The following is a 17,044-nucleotide window of genomic DNA, read 5'->3' on the forward strand; positions in this document are numbered from 1 at the left end:
TAGGACGGAGACCTTAAAAGTCTTGTTTTGCATCAGGTACCCAAGCTGACCTGTCATGAATAGAGGCTGCAAGCTCTCCACCTGGCTTGGGCATCAAGGTCAGGATTGGCTCTGGGAGCCGAGGGGTGATTGCAAAGGATCTTGCGGGAACCGGGACGACTCCGCACGACATCACATGGGGTTGTGGAACAGGTGCCCTGAGTGGCCGTGGCCCCTTCAAAGCTGTTTTGGCACCCCTCATTGGCCTCAGTGGCCACCAACGTCTTCCAAAACAAACCCAGAATTTGTGCCAAAGTTTCATACCCGTTCAGGGCAGTTTCACACCAGTTTGGTGCGAATCGGAAAGTGCCAGGTTTTGGGGTGTTAAGTACGAACACCAGTTTGGTGCGTCCATTACTCAGTTTGGGGGGGCGCGGCAAAAAAATGTGGGACTTGCAGTACAAAACAAGCCTGGAACTTTCGCATCGGTTTGGAGGCGATCCCAAATTTCGGTGCTTAACAGAGTGTTGGCATCGAGAAAAGGGCCCCTGGCCATCAGGTCCAGTCGTGTCCGACTCTGGGGTTGCGGCGCTCATCTTGCTCTATAGGCCGAGGGAGCCAGCGTTTGTCTGCAGACAGCTTCTGGGTCATGTGGCTCGCATGACAAAGCTGCTTCTGGCGAACCAGAGCAGCGCACGGAAACGCCGTTTACCTTCCCGCCGGAGCGGTCCCTATTTATCTACTTGCACTTTGATGTGCTTTCAAACTGCTAGGTGGGCCTAGCTGGGACCGAGCAACGGGAGCTCACCCCGTCGCGGGGATTCGAACCGCCGACCTTCTGATCAGCAAGCCCTAGACTCTGGTTTAACCCACAACGCCACCTGGGTCCCTTTGGCATCGAGAAACAGAGCCTAAAACATCCAGATCTGGTGTGAAAATGGCAATGAGGTGAGGAGTCCCCCCCCTCAAAGACACACCCCACAAACACACACTACTGCACTCCGTCCTTCATTTATTACCTATCTGGGCTGCGACCTTTGAAATAGGCGTGGATGTATTCCGTGAAGGCCGTCGCCACAGGGAGAGCACCCTGCGCACCCAGGACAACGGGAGATGGACCCCGTGAGACGCCTGGCGAGAGAAAGTCCAGCGATCAGGGGGGAAAGGTGACATGAAAGTAACTGCCGGGGAGTGGGAAGCGAGTCCCAAGAAGATCAGGGATATTTGGCTAGGAGGAGCATAGAATCATTGAATGGTAGAACAGGAGGGGACCCCAGGAGTCATCTAGCCCAACCCCCTGCAAGGCAGGTATCCTGGAATTGTAGAGCTGGAGGGTTGTCTAGTTCAACCCTCTGCAAGGCAGGAATCTTTTTGCCCAACCTGAGGCTCGAACCCACAACCCAGAGATTAACCCAGAGTCTCCTTCTCTACCAACTGAGCTATCCTGGGTTGGGTGGGGCAATTAATTGAACATTTTGTTCAAAACGCAGTTAAAACCATTTCGCCAGATTCAACAAAACAAAGGAACTTTATCCGAGGATATCGGCTTTCCAAAGTCAGACAGCCATTCGCACCTGCTGCCCCCTAGCACCCCCCAGGGAATCCCACCCACCCTGAGGGGCGCTAGCACCCACTTTGGCTTAACTGAAGGTGAAAGCACCCCTTTGCGTCAGTCACCCCTTTAGTAATTCTCGTTTTCTCTGTGGTAAGATATTTTGAAGAAGTCGGGTGCCCCCGAAGCATTTCCCATTCCTCCTCCTCCTCCCAGAAACACTCTGCGACTAGTTGTGCAATGGGGTGAGGCCTCCACAAAAGAAAGTCATGCGCCCACATGGACCCAAACCCCACAGCCTTTTCCGCCGGGCACCTACCGAGTCCCGGCTGTGTGGCCATGAAGAAGGCCCGCTCCGTCATTCCAGCCGAACTCTGCGGGGTCGACAAGGCCCAGAGACGCGAGGGGCTGAGCGAGCGGGGCTGAGGGCACAGCGAGAGAGAGGGGCGGCGTGTAAATGATTGAATTATTATGATGCTTATTATTCTTATTAATACTACTACTTCTGACTCTACTTCTGACTCACAATCGCTTCACCAACAACCTGTTCACAATTCTATAGGGCTTATGTTGCATTTGCAATGTTCTCTTTTTTTAAATCTTATTTATTAATTTTTCACAAACTCACACAAAAAAATCTTAACGTATTTTAACATAATCTGTAAATTCCTATCCTCTTCTTCCATGGTTTCCATATTTACCCTTAAATCACCCATGCTCTTCAATGTGTGCAATCTATCCTATTTATCTTAATATATTATTGCTGTTGCTCATAGTTCAAGTCCTGCTTGCGTTCTTATCTCGCTTTAGTAGTTCTTAGTTAATGTAGCCTTAGTTAATGTTTCTCAGCCTCTGGGAGCCAAAAGCAGAATGGACAAATTAGGCCTCAACTCAACTCTGAGAAGGCTTGGATCGTGACGGAACAAGACTTCTACCCCAAACCTCCCCAAATTAACCAACCTGCAGTTTGCTAAATTGGGGGGGGGGGCATTTCTGCACAACAGCACATCCCCCCCAATCGTACGAGGAAACACAAGCATGTGTGCACATGCGGGGTCAAGGGCGGGTGGGGCTCACCGTGTCGCTGCCGGTTGAGACTGCCGAGGGCCGTTTTGCACGGCATCGCCGAGGGGGGGCCACCATCGGGGTCAATCCAGGTGCAGCGGACAGAGGGAGAGAAGCTGCAAGCCAAAGGGGGAGAGAATAGGGGGTTGGTTGGGATAATCAAGGATTGGGATAATCAATGTAAATAAGTGTATCTGACGAAGTGTGCATGCACACGAAAGCTCATACCAAAATAAAAACTTAGTTGGTCTTTAAGGTGCTACTGAAGGAATTTTTTTATTTTGCTTCGACTCAGACCAACACGGCTACCTACCTGTAACAAGTATTTGAGAGAGAGAGAGAGAGAGAGAGAGAGGGGGGGGGGGAAGAGAGCGTTTTGTGGCCATGTGGGAGGATTCGCACCCAGATCTCTCCAGTGCTCTAAATACTGTCTCTCCATCCATCCATCCATTCATTCATCCATCTATCAATCAGTTCCTCCAGCCATCATTTATTACTGTCATCGGGCCATTAAGCAAAGCTCAGACCGCAAAAAAGAAAACGCAGAGGCCAATTGTTAATCGTTAACCATAACGAGGTTGAAAGAGCTGTGCAAGATTTGGCGATTCCGGAAATGAGATTTATTAAGGCCTTCAAGGGAGAAGACGCCCTGGAGGGATCAGCCAGGAAACCACATTGTCAAAGGGGATCAATGGCGGCTGCGCTGATCACCCCGGGGCAAAATCCACAGCAGGAGGAAGCGAGAGAATTTCAAGCTCTGGGCGTTTGCAAAGAGAGCAGCCACACCCTTGAGAGGAACTGAAGCACCTGTGAGGCCCAACCTCTGCTTGACAGCCTCCAAGGAATCCAAGACTCACAGAATTGTGGAATTGTAAGGGACCCCCAAGGGTCATCCAGCCCAACCCCCTGCAATGCAGGAATCACAGCCCCAGAGAGATGACCCTCCAACCTCTGCAGAGAAACCAGATTTTCCTGCACAATCTCCTTTGCTCTTAATGTTTTCCATAAAAATCATGTTTTTTATCATGGACGTTCTGCAATGTGTTTTTAATGTTGGGATCTCCTGATAAAAGGCAGTATCGAATTCAATGAATCAAATAAATGACAGTAATAACATTACAATAATACAGTGAGATGTGGAAAACTAATTTTTTAAACAATAGACAAAAACAGCCACAAAAAGAGAAGGAAAAGCAGGAAGAGAGTGAAGAAAAGGAAAAGAAGGAAAACGGGAAGAAGCAAGACAGAAAGAGAAAAGATTTTCCTTCTGCCGGTTACATAAAAAAAGGTTATTTAAGGCATTCAGTCCAGGGCAACATCCATCTTCTCCACTGTCAAACAACATTTCTTCTCAAACTTTTTCCCCACAAAGTCCAAAAGCAGTTCCCAAATTATTATTATTATTATTATTATTATTATTATTATTATTATTATTAACAACAATAATAAATATTATTATTTTTATTAATAATAACTATTATATTTATTATTAATAATAAATATTATTATTTTTAATAATAATAAAACTTTCCCTTTTTTCCGAGACTCTGGCCAACTTCTTATTTCTGTTGCCTGTAATAAAGCGGCCAATTGATTGATGGATTGACTGATAACCTGGACCTGTCGACCCAGACCTTTCATTCCCCACCTTCTTTTAACCAATTTCTTATCCAGTGATACAAAACGACAAGAAAAAGAGACAACGAAAGTGCAATATACACTAATAAATATATGGTTCTTATTTATACAAATGCATATAGGTTTTCATTCTCCGCTGCAGAGAAAGACGCGTCTCGCACCCAGACCCAAAGGCAACAGACGAGAAGGAACACAACCTGCAGCGTGGATCCTGGGAAGAGGAAATGGCAACTCACCGGGGTCCGATGGCATGTCTGGGGGGGCGCCCTCCAACTCTCTGCCCCGTGGCGCCCAAGGAGACGGGCTGGTGGAGTCTCCGCTGCTAGGGGGTGCTGGGGACGAGGAGGAGGAGGAGGCCGAGTTCGAGGAGAGGCAACTGTCGCGCTCGCCACCCTGCGGGGGACACTCCGCAGCCGACCAGCCCCGCCGACCCCCGGGTGCTGCAGCCTCCAAGAAGGGGTCGGTGAAGGGGGACTCGTGCCGGCCCGGGGGGTTGTTGGGGGGCGCCGGGGTGGGGGGCCAGGCCAAGACGGAGTCGGTCCACTCGGGGAGCTCCTGGGAGTCCGGCTGGGGGAGCCACGGGTCGGGGGTGTCGTCAGCTGGCTGGCAGCAACGGGGTCCATCCTTGGGGGGGCGCTTTCCAGGGGGGCTCTGTGGGGTGCCAGGCCGGGGGCTCCAGAGGCGGGCGTCCGGGGAGGGGCCGGTGGCCAGGTGAGACGGGGAGTCCAGGCCAGAGTCTTCCACGTTCTCGGGGGACGAGGAAGAGAAGGGGGATGGGCTGGAGGCCAAGAGGTAAGAGCGGGGGGCTGCTGGGGGGGGCAGAGAGGCCACAGAAGAACAATAAACAGAGATTGCTATAGCTATAAAAATGGACATAGACACCAATATTGATATAGATAGATAATGATATAGTTATCAATAAAGATAGAGATGTCAATATCAAAATCGATAGGCATCGATATTAGGGTGGGTCATAATTTTTTTAAAAAAATGTTTCCTCCCTTGATCTTATCTCAGTCGTATGGTGTAAACATAATCAAATTTCAAATTTGGGACAAATCGGTTAATATTTAGACCCTGCTCCTACAGATTGAAATTTTGCCTCACTACGAGCGATAAAAACATAGGAATTTGACTCATTTAATTCTCAGTATGTTAAATTGTGAACTAATAAACATAAATTTTAGGTTTTATGTCGAGCAACAATAGTTGCATACTATTATTTTCTGCAATATTTATTTATTTAAGATAAAACATGTTGATAATCTACATGAAAAACCAATGGTTTTGGGAAAAATTATATGGCAAACGGTGTACTAAACAAGTAAACATAAACAATAAAACGCCACTCATATTATGTGTTGCGTCAAAACATCACAGTATGCTTAATTACTTGGTATAAATTGTACTAAACGCTTACATTTTGTGTAGTTAATAAAATTATGCCTTATGCAACATATACATTGTACATGTACACCATATTACATCATGCTAAAAATATGCTTTTATGCATTACACTAAACGTCTATTTTGGTGCAAAGTGCGTCTTTGTCTCTTGTTTTGGGAATTTAGAGCGATTGTTCATTGTTGTTTTGATGGTAGCATCACGTCTTTTCTCTCCAATAACTATCCTAGATGCTCCAGTAACCTCCTTCACTGCACGTTCAACCATTTGCAAATGGCACTTGAATTTTGGAAGGTAATTCATTTTGGAAGGAAACATTTCCGGAAAAAAAAAATTATGACCCAGCCTAGTCGATATATCTATAGGTATATATCAATATTGATAGATAAATAAATAAATATGACATAAGATAGACATATCGATATATCAACATGCCGTAAATATCAGTATAAATCTAGCTATATCTCGCTCCGGATCCACATCACACCTTTAAAGGACATGGCTTTCTGGTCCCCACCCTGCTATTTGTCTACACTTTGGCCACATTTAAAGCCCTGTGACCTCACTTTCAACAGACAGGGCCTCCCACAAAGAATCCTGGGAGCTGTAGTATGTTCATGGCACCTTGCGTTGCTGGGAAAAACCTCTTCCTGCTCACGGAGCTACAATTCCCAAAGTTCTCTGGGCAGAGGGGTTGGCCACGTCCCCTTGATGCAAACTATGAGGACTAGAATCTTACTTTATTTGTAGACAAAGGCATTGCATGCAGAATGTCCCAGATTCATTCATCTGGGAAGGTTTGAGAAAGAGAAGCGGCTTCTCCAAAGAATCCTGGGAGTTATAGTTTGCTAAGGGTGCTGAGTGTCGCTAGGACCCTCTCCCAGAGTGACAACCCCCATTAAAAAGTCAATTCCTTTTCTCAGGGAACTCTGGGAGAGGGGGCAGGGGGTCTCCTGAGAAATATCAGCACTTCACAAACTACAGTGGTGCCTCGCTAGACGAATGCCCTGTAAGATGAATTTTTCGCTTAACGAAGAGATTTTTCGAGCGGAGGTTGCCTTGCTAGACGAATTCGTTTTACGAAAAATTCATCTAGCAAATCATGGTTTCCCATAGGAATGCATTGAAAATCAATTCATGTGTTCCTATGGGCAAAAAAAAATAAATTCAATGCATTCCTATGGGATTTGCTAGACGAATTTTTCGTTATACGAATTGACCCGTGGAACGAATTAAATTCGTCTAGCGAAGCACCACTGTATAGGATTCTTTGGGGGACGCTACAGCTGTTCATAGCATGAAATGAATGTGGCCTGAGTGACATGCAAATCAAGCCCACTGGGCTTCCCGGGAACCATAGTTTGATAAGGGCGCTGGGAGCCGTAGCTCTGCGAGGGTTAAACCGCAGCTGCCAGGATTCTTCACGGGAGGAAGCCAGTTCTTTAAAGTGGCATCACAGCGGTGCACATGTGGCCTTAGAGAGGACCCTGGGGGAATCGCAACATTGTAGAGTCGGAAGGGACCCTAGCGGTCATCTAGCCCACCCCCTTGCAATGCAGGGGTGCTGTCCATCCACTGGGGACCTTTTTTTACCTGAAAACTCCTCGTTTTCAAAGGCTGACTCCAGCGGGGGGCCAAACAGGGCGCTGGCAGGGAGAACATCGGTCTCAGGTTTGCTGTCACAGCTGCAGAAGAAGAAAACGCTGGACTTAAGAGACTCTGATCTGAACAAGGGCAACAAAATTGGCGGAACTGGCCATTTTACAGGTGCCACATCCTAAGTGAGGCCACCATCTTTCAGTGTGCCAGCACCGAGCCTGTGGAACTCCCTGCCTCTTGACACCAGCCAGGCACCTTCACTCCATTCTATTTGGCGCCTGCTGAAGACGCTCACATTTAGACAAGCTTAGAAAGTTTGAATTTGGAGTTTCAGTCCATTCCGTTGTGCCGTTTCCCTTTCTGTATGCCTTTGGATACGGTTGCAAATTTTTCAGCAATGGTATTGTTGTTTTCTCTCTTTTGCAAACTGCTTTCTGTAATCGAGCAGTAATAATAATAATAATAATAATAATAATAATAATAATAATAATAAATGATTTTAAGTTATTTTATGTCATGAACCGCCCTAAGATCTATGGGTATAGGGTGGTTTACAAGGTTAATTAATTAGTCAATTTAATTGTTTTTTGTACCTCCTACATCTGAACAGGGTACAAAAATATTTGTGGGTTTGTTTGTTTGTTTTGGTGTGTGGCAGCTGCCCAGAGTGGCTGGGGCAACTGAGTCAAATGGGCAGCACTGGCCTCAAGTGGAAGGGAGTTCCGCAGACGTTTGCACACAGACACAGATATCAGAGTGCAGAGTGGAGTCTGCTCTCCAAAGACCCCAGAGTTACCTTTTCATACGGGTGCCGAAGAGAGGTGCCTGCGGGTTGCCGGACTTATCACCTGTACAGAGCAAATTGGAAATAAATATTTAGAGAATCGTAGAATTGGAGGGTTGGAGGGCCCACCCCCTAGCCTTCCCCCCCATCTCCCCCTTTTTCTCACCTGGGGCAGGGGCCGTGTCAGAATCCGTCTCGGCTGAGGCCGAGGCAAGTGCTTTCAGGTGCCCTGGAAAAGAATCAAGGAAACCTAAGAATTGCCAGCCAGATGCCCCCAAAGAAAGCACCCACAAGCAGGATCCGAGTGCGAGAGCAACTCTCCTCTCCTGCGGCTCCCGGCAACTGGGATCCAGAAGCATCGCTGGCCCCTGACTGCGCAGGCAGAGCCATCGTGGCTAGGAGCCCTCAATGCCCCCACCCCCTCTTCCATGCACTGGTCCAACCTTCTTTTAAAGCCACGCAGTGGCAGGGAGTTCCGCAGCGGCAACCCTCTCTCCCAACCTCACCCAAAGTGTCCAAGACAGAGCACTCACTGGAAGAATGCCTCTTCATTGTGCACTGCAGAAAGAGGGGAGAAAGGGGAGAGGTCAGGAAGATGCTGTGGCCCCCAGCCCATGCTCATAACCATCGAGATCAGGGGGCAGGCCACCCTGCGCTCCCTACAGTTGGTTGGTTGGTTGCCTTCCTCCCCGGATGGTTTATTTATTCGTTCTGTAAAATTTACACTTAGAAGGCGGGGAGGTTCAAAGCCATTTGTGGAAAGGATAAAGCAATAAAATTCTAGATTACTCTGTTTGAAACCAGGGGACTCTGAGTCAGTTTCCATATCAGGACACCTGGGTCTTTTAGCTCTTCTCATTGCTAGATTCTTCTTAAATCAATGAGATCAGATTTCTAAACAGAGTGATAAAGTGATAAAGTTCTGAAGTCGCAATCTTATTCAGTCCTGGCTGGGCTGCTACAAAGAGGAGTTTCAGCAATAAAATTATCAATCAGGAGAATGGGCAGCCGTAAATCCAGACATTCCTATAGATCCAAACAAAGATTTATTTTTTTCACCCAGGCGTCAAGAAAAAGGGCGGCACCTCAACGACCGACAGAGTTCTTGCTCTGGTTATCTCCCGCTTGGACTACTGCAATGCGCTCTACGTGGGGCTACCTTTGAAGGTGACCCGGAAACTACAACTAATCCAGAATGCGGCAGCTAGACTGGTGACTGGGAGCGGCCGCCGAGACCACATAACACCGGTCTTGAAAGATCTACATTGGCTCCCAGTATGTTTCCGAGCACAATTCAAAGTGTTGGTGCTGACCTTTAAAGCCCTAAACGGCCTCGGTCCTGTATAGCTGAAGGAGCGTCCCCACCCCCACCGTTCAGCCCGGACACTGAGATCCAGCTCCAAGAGCCTTCTGGCGGTTCCCTCGTTGCAAGAAGCCAAGTTGCAGGGAACCAGGCAGAGGACCTTCTCGGTAGTGGCACCCGCCCTGTGGAACGCCCTCCCATCCCATGTCAAAGAGAAAAACAGCTACCAGATTTTTAGAAGAAATCTGAAGGCAGCCCTGTTTAGGGAGGCTTTTAATGTTTAATAGGGCCTTCTCGGTAGCAGCACTCGCCCTGTGGAACGCCCTTCCATCAGATGTCAAGAAAATAAGCAGCTATCCTAATTTTAAAAGACATCTGAAGGCAGCCCTGTTTAGGGAGGCTTTTAATATTTAATGCTGTATTGTTTTAATATTCAATTGGGAGCTGCCCAGAGTGGCTGGGGAGACTCTGCCAGATGGGCGGGGTATAAATAACAAATTATTATTATTATTATTATTATTATTATTATTAAGAGGCGTTACGCAGCAGATGGGGCTCTGGAGGGCGCCACGTTGGCAAGCCCTGATCTAGAAGAAAACCTTTGGCCTCCCAGACACTCTCCCTCAAGCAGGCAGACTTTGTCGACCGGGCGCCCAGCACTCAGTTCTTTAGACCATATCTCCCCATCAGTCCCAGTGAGACACTTGGAGGGCACAGATAACGGCCGCCTGGAAACCACAGTGTCCTGGGAACCATAGCGCACAGAATTCTGGTGCAGAAATTAAAGCTAAAATCTGGATTCAAGGGGAGATGGGCGCCAAGGTCTTTCCGCCAGGCCTGCCACTTCCCATTTCTCCCTCTCTCTCACCCCCACGCTGGGGGGCAGGATGAGGTTCCCCACGGAGGCCTTGAGCTGCTCCACAGCCGCGGCGCTGCTGGCCCGCTCCCGAGGCTGCACTGGCTTGATGCGGATGTAGAACTTGTGGGGCTCCTCATCATCGTAATCCGAGTCGCTGGAGGAGCAGAAGCGGGTGGGGTGTTCGCGTGGGGAGACTGAGTCAAGGGAAACGCCTCAAGGGGGTGGAGCAGGGGAGGGGGCCAAACGGGTGGAAACAGAATCGCAGAAGAGTTGGACGGGACCCTCAAGGGTCATCCAGCCCAACCCATTGCAATGAAGGAATCTTTTGGCCAATGTGGGGCCCTTGAGTTTTTTATTAGATTTTCATAACTTTAACCTATTACAGGTGAAACTCGGAAAATTAGAATATCGCCGAAAATTGCATTTATTTCAGTAATGCAACTTATTATTATTATTTTTATTTTTACAAATGCTTTCTTTTGGAAATTCCACAGTAATAAAACAAATAGTTACAATAATACAAAAATATACAAAAATAAACATTTTGAAAATAAACATTTCATTAATTACATTCCATTTATAATTGACCCGCCTAACAAGAAATAATTACAACAAATAAAGGCTTGACATATCTTGCTTTGCATGTCATGCATCTATCTCATATACTGTATTGGTTTCACCTTTTAAGTTGCATTACTGAAATAAATGCACTTTTCGGCGATATTCTAATTTTCCGAGTTTCACCTGTAATTTCAAATTTCAAATTTGTGATACATGTCTCATAATTTGGCTTCTCACTTTCCCTTATACACATCCCTTGTGCATACTGGATAATATCACACATATTTTGCCTAATACATGGAATCATAGAATTGGAGAGTTGGAAGCCCCCAGGGTCATCTAATCCAGCCCCTTGCAATGCAGGAATCTTTCGCCTAAGGTGGGACTCGAACACGTGGCCCTGAAATTAAGAGTCTCAAGCTCTACCGACTGAGCCATATCGCTCCATTTCATATATTGCCATGTTCCTCCTGTTGCTCAAATTTCAAATCCTGCCTGCAATTTCATTGGGTTATGGTATTTTTTTGCAAATAATCCAAAAATGGCTTCCACTTTTCTGTGAATTTATCGGAGCTATTATGTATATTGTCCCCACTGATGCTTCCCTGGAACAACAGGAACAGTCTTCACCATTGGTCTCTGGAAACCCCACCTCTCCCCCTATTTCTGAGACACTCCCCCCACTCCAAACTAAGGGGCGAACCCCACAAAATCTCATCCTCCCCCCTTATGAGTAAGAAGGCCCTGCAGCCACATATTCCAAAGGATATCGTTCTGATTTGTTTCGGGCCGGACGGTGAACCCTTCCTCGTCCACGTCGGGGAGCTGAGGAGAGAAGAGAAGGAGAAAAAGTTTGGGGTGGGAGCATCCCTTGGGGCAGCATCTCCCTTGGGGTTCAAATACCCCTACCCCCCCCCCCCAAAAAAAATGGAAGGAGAAACCAAGATGTGAAACTTCATGGATTATTTGCTTGCAAAAGATGCATCATTCTCTGATCCGTAAGACTGGAACCCAGGACCCTCTGACTCCCAGAGCCAGCTTGCTGCTCTTTCTTTTTTAAAAACAACAACACAATTCTATTGAAGGAAAAACATTTACTTCTGCTTCATTGACTACGCAAAAGCCTTTGACTGTGTCGACCACAGCAAACTATGGCAAGTTCTTAAAGAAATGGGAGTGCCTGATCACCTCATCTGTCTCCTGAGAAATCTCTATGTGGGACAAGAAGCTACGGTTAGAACTGGATATGGAACAACTGAGTGGTTCAAAATTGGGAAAGGAGTACGACAAGGTTGTATATTGTCTCCCTGCTTATTTAACTTATATGCAGAATTCATCATGCGAAAGGCTGGACTAGATGAATCCCAAGCCGGAATTAAGATTGCCGGAAGAAATATCAACAACCTCAGATATGCAGATGACGCAACCTTGATGGCAGAAAGTGAGGAGGAATTAAAGAACCTTTTAATGAGGGTAAAAGAGGAGAGCGCAAAATATGGTCTGAAGCTCAACATCAAAAAAACTAATATCATGGCCACTGGTCCCATCACCTCCTGGCAAATAGAAGGGGAAGAAATGGAGGCAGTGAGATATTTTACTTTCTTCTGCTCCTTGATCACTGCAGATGGTGACAGCAGTCCCGAAATTAAAAGACGCCTGCTTCTTGGAAGAAAAGCAATGACAAACCTAGACAGCATCTTAAAAAGCAGAGACATCACCTTGCCGATAAAGGTCCGTATAGTTAAAGCTATGGTTTTCCCAGTAGTGATGTATGGAAGTGAGAGCTGGACCATAAAGAAGGCTGATCGCCGAAGAATTGATGCTTTTGAATTATGGTGCTGGAGGAGACTCTTGAGAGTCCCATGGACTGCTAGAAGATCAAACCTATCCATTCTGAAGGAAATCAGCCCTGAGTGCTCCCTGGAAGGACAGATCGTGAAGCTGAGGCTCCAATACTTTGGCCACCTCATGAGAAGAGAAGACTCCCTGGAAAAGACCCTGATGTTGGGAAAGATGGAGGGCACAAGGAGAAGGGGACGACAGAGGACGAGATGGTTGGACAGTGTTCTCGAAGCTACGAACATGAGTTTGACCAAACTGCGGGAGGCAGTGCAAGACAGGAGTGCCTGGCCTGCTATGGTCCATGGGGTCACGAAGAGTCAGACATGACTAAACGACTAAACAACAACAATTTGAAGGCTTTCAACATATTGAGCTGAAACCCAAACACGTTTATTAAAAGGTCATAAAAAGCAATTTAAAAATAGAAGAACGAGAAAGAACCATTGTTTAACAACAACAACAACAACAACAACAACAACTATTATTATTATTATTATTATTATTATTATTATTATTATTATTATTATTCCTGCCAATCCAGCTGGGTTTCCTAAATTTATACCCTAACTGTATTTTTTTTAATATAAAAAAGGTTCTTTTCAAAATCCTTTTAAATAAACAGCAGTTATTCTTTAAGCTCAGTAGCAGTTTTTAGGACCTACCTAGTAAACTGTTTAAACTGATTTTAATTTCCTATAACGCTGCAATCTGCCCTGGGAATTATGGTGAAAGTCAGGTAAGGAACCCAATATATATTTCTCTTTTTATTAAATCAAAATTAATACAGTCTCCGCAAAACAACAACAACATAGCATTAAGGTTAGAAATCAAATAATAATTGAAATTTTTCATTAAATTCTCAAAATGGCCCAAGGTGACTTACAGAGAGATAAGATAGATAAATTTACTAGTTGCTTATTAATTGCCTTCCACAGATACCCCAAGGATTAACACCAAGGAACGAAATAGTGAATTTTGTATTTTTTTAATGGTGGGTAAAGAATCCAAATAAATGACAGCAATAATAATGATTAATTATAGCAAAATAGTGCAGCCCACTAAGGAATTAGCATTGCGATATTCAATTTATCCTGTGCCAATTTTCCAAATTGTTGATTTCTGTCATTTTTTAATTTACTAGCAAGCCCTGTATTTTATATATAAAATTAAATTTCAGAAATGCAGTGTTCTGTATTTCAATATGCTTTGGACGCAGCTCACTGCGGGAAAGCAGCATAGAAATGAACTCAGTCAATCCATCAATCAATTCTCAGGAGTGACAGAACATTCAGTGGCAAGAAAAAAGCAGGAAACGGAATGGAGTAGCTATGGGGAGGGATTGGCCGGCTGGCCGGCTCCTTGAATAGCCCGACACTTTCCTGTGGGTCCTGTTTGCTAATGATAAAAATTACTCACCCCTGACTCGGTGTCTGGAGACTCCCTGGGCAAAAGGAGAGAGGAAGAGAGAGAGAGAGATAAGAGCATGCGCAGACTTGGGGGGTGAGATCGGTCACTATGGTCGGGGAGCAGGAGGAGCAACTCACACAGAGTCCCGCTCCCGTTCTTTGCGGCTCAGGCCAGGGATGCGGAAGGCTTTGCTGCGAGTTCGCTTGGGTCCTGCAAGAAAAGAGAAAGTCCCTCCTTGATGAAGAGTGCTGTGAAACCCAAAAGCTTGCACTTAAAAAATTACAATAATAATAAATTGCCGCAAGCTTTCTAAAGTCCTTTATAAAAGGGTCTCTGGGTGTTATTACATGCCAAAAAATCTGGCGGTTCCTCCAGATCTGGATCTGGGGGGGCTGCCACCCCATGCTCAGACGTACTTGCCTTCCTGCGCAGGAATGATGCTCAGCTCCTCAAAATCCAGCGGTCCTACGTGGAGAGGAAAGAGGGGTCAATAAAGGGGAGGGCAAATGCTAAAGGCATTTAGGTTAAGGCAAGGCAAGCCAACGTTTTACAGGTGAAACTCGGAAAATTAGATATCGTCGAAAATTGCATTTATTTCAGTAATGCAACTTATTATTTTTAGTTTTACAAATGCTTTCTTTTGGAAATTTCACAGTAATAAAACAAATAGTTACAATAATACAAAAATAAACATCGCTATTACATTTCATTAATTACATTCCATTTATAATTGACCCGCCTAATGAGAAATAATTACAATTACAACAAATAAAGGCTTGACATATCTTGCTTTGCATGCCATGCATCTATCTCATATATTGGTTTCACCTTTTAAGTTGCGTTACTGAAATAAATGCACTTTTCGACGATATTCTAATTTTCCGAGTTTCACCTGTATGTTCCCCAAGCCGGAGAAATATCCTCATTTCCCTTTGTTCCCGGTTGCTGGATCTGGGCGAATCCATCTGTTGTGGATTTCCTGAACTGTGGCACCTACATTGCTGGGAGCTGGACTACATGACACTTGGGGGACCCTTCCAACTCCGCAATTCTATTATTCTCCCAGAAATTCAACCCACCCGGCGGATGCCGCCCGGTCCCTTTGCTCTCGGCGAAGTTCCGCAGGAGGGTCTCCACTCCGATGTTCTCCATGTTCTGCTTGAATTCCTCATGGACCTGCGGTTGGGGAGGGGAGACAAGGTTAAAATGAAGATATACACCACAAGGAGTGTGGTGGAGTCTCTTTCTTTGGAGGTCTTTAAGCAGAGGCTTGACAGCCATATGTGAGGAATGCTTTGATGGTGTTTCCTGCTTGGCAGGTGGTTGGACTGGATGGCCCTTGTGGTCTCTTCCAACTCTATGATTCTATGATTCTAAGCTGATAGAATTCATGGAACTGTCTGAGCTGACTGGGAGACCAGGGGGACCAGGGGGAAGAATCGGTGGAAGAAGATTGGAAGAAATTTAAAGTTTATTTAGAAAAGAATTGTGAGATTAGTAATTTTTAGCAAAGGATTTGGAAGTAAAAGGAGGTTGTAGAACAGAGTTAGTTTATTATGTAACCCAGGTGGCGCTGTGGTTAAACCACTGAGCCTAGGGCTTGCTGATCAGAAGGTCGGTGGTTCGAATCCCTGTGACGGGATGAGCTCCCGTTGCTTGGTCCCAGCTCCTGCCAACCTAGCAGTTCGAAAGCACGTCAAAATACATGTAGATAAATAGGAACCGCTACAGCGGGGAGGTAAACGGCGTTTCCGTGTGCTGCTCTGGTTTGCCAGAAGCGGCTTTGTCATGCTGGCCACATGACCTGGAAGCTATACGCCGGCTCCCTCGGCCAATAATGCGAGATGAGCGCGCAACCCCAGAGTCGGTCACGACTGGACCTAACGGTCAGGGGTCCCTTTACCTTTACCTTTAAGATTTAGTGAAGGGTTAATATTGTATTGAATTTTAAGATTTAACTAGAATAGAATTGTATTTTGAGATAGGTATAAGAGATTCACAGTATTGGTAGGGCATTAAGAGTATAAACAGGTTTAGATAATTGATAAATAGATTGGAATTAAGATTTGGTAGTAAAGGAAGTAAGATAATGAAACGTAGTTAGGAGGGAATGGAGGAAGTCGACAAAGATTTGTGATATAAGATTGATTTGATATCTTTTTTTATTGTAATGTTGGTGTTTTATTTTGTTGTGTATATTCTGTTTTCTTTTTCTGTTTTTCTGTTGTGTTTTTATAAAATCAATAAATATATATATATTTTTTAACAAAGAGCGGAGACAAGGTTGAGGTCAGGACGGACCCCCCCCCCACCCTCCCCCAAGCACCCGGGGGGGGGGGTCCCCTGGCCGACTGGCCTCTCACCTGCCCGATCTGGACGTGGGTGTCTTCCACTGAGTGGATGTAGGAGCCAATCAGGACCTTCATCTGCTCCAGATGCGATTCCTCCACCTCCTGCAGGCGCTGGGAGGGAGAGGGCAGAGAGGAGGGAAAGCAGCAATGGGGGGGATTGCAGAGGGGGGGCTAGATGACCCTCAGGGGTCCCTTTCAACTCTACCATTCTATGAGAAAGGTTCGGGAAAGGGCCCCCGAAACCATGCAGGGGACGCAGAGACAAGGAAAGTTGGGGGATTTTGCAAGGCCACAGCAGCGCCTGGCACGGACGTCTTCTGATAGCTCAAACATGGAGGGGAACCACGTAAGAACAGGACCATCTAGTCCAGCCTCCTGTTCTCACAAGGGCCAGATCCCCCAATGTGAAGCCCACAAGCAGGATTCGAACACAACTCTCCCCTCCTGTGGTTTCCAGCAACTGGGACTCAGACTGTGGAGGCAGATCATAGACATCCTGGCCAGGAGCCCTCCAGAGCCCTCTCCTCCTGCGTGAATTTGCCAGATCCTCTTTGAAAGCTATCCAAGCTGGCCATCCTTGCCTCCTCTGGGAGGGAGTTCCACAGTTTAACAGTCCTTCCTTTCACCCTTTCCCAAATCTTCCAACACTCAGCTTCGTTGGACGCACACAAGTTTTCACAGTGGACCCTACATACTTGC

The 17,044-nt window shown here is 46.1% G+C and overlaps 1 protein-coding gene across 4 annotated transcripts in view; it reads right to left on the reverse strand.

Annotated features, from left to right (window-relative positions):
• Positions 1-17,044, reverse strand: part of FCHO1 (FCH and mu domain containing endocytic adaptor 1) — a 50,404-nt gene that overhangs the window by 8,342 nt on the left and 25,018 nt on the right. For 2 of the 4 annotated variants that reach the window (XM_035119332.2, XM_035119333.2), the window contains exons 9-23: positions 16,358-16,456; positions 15,074-15,170; positions 14,415-14,459; positions 14,132-14,204; positions 14,004-14,028; positions 11,516-11,570; positions 10,194-10,369; positions 8,556-8,580; positions 8,189-8,251; positions 8,035-8,086; positions 7,233-7,324; positions 4,471-5,043; positions 2,609-2,712; positions 1,851-1,953; positions 999-1,110 (exon numbers count right to left, since the gene is read on the reverse strand). In XM_035119332.2, coding sequence (XP_034975223.1) covers positions 999-1,110; positions 1,851-1,953; positions 2,609-2,712; positions 4,471-5,043; positions 7,233-7,324; positions 8,035-8,086; positions 8,189-8,251; positions 8,556-8,580; positions 10,194-10,369; positions 11,516-11,570; positions 14,004-14,028; positions 14,132-14,204; positions 14,415-14,459; positions 15,074-15,170; positions 16,358-16,456 — 1,694 coding nt within the window. The remainder of the gene's footprint in view (positions 1-998; positions 1,111-1,850; positions 1,954-2,608; positions 2,713-4,470; positions 5,044-7,232; positions 7,325-8,034; positions 8,087-8,188; positions 8,252-8,555; positions 8,581-10,193; positions 10,370-11,515; positions 11,571-14,003; positions 14,029-14,131; positions 14,205-14,414; positions 14,460-15,073; positions 15,171-16,357; positions 16,457-17,044) is intronic. The other 2 variants (XM_035119339.2, XM_035119338.2) reach the window with 2 other exon arrangements.

Source organism: Zootoca vivipara, chromosome 6 (genome assembly GCF_963506605.1).
Source record: "Zootoca vivipara chromosome 6, rZooViv1.1, whole genome shotgun sequence".
Taxonomy (NCBI): Eukaryota; Metazoa; Chordata; class Lepidosauria; order Squamata; family Lacertidae; genus Zootoca; species Zootoca vivipara.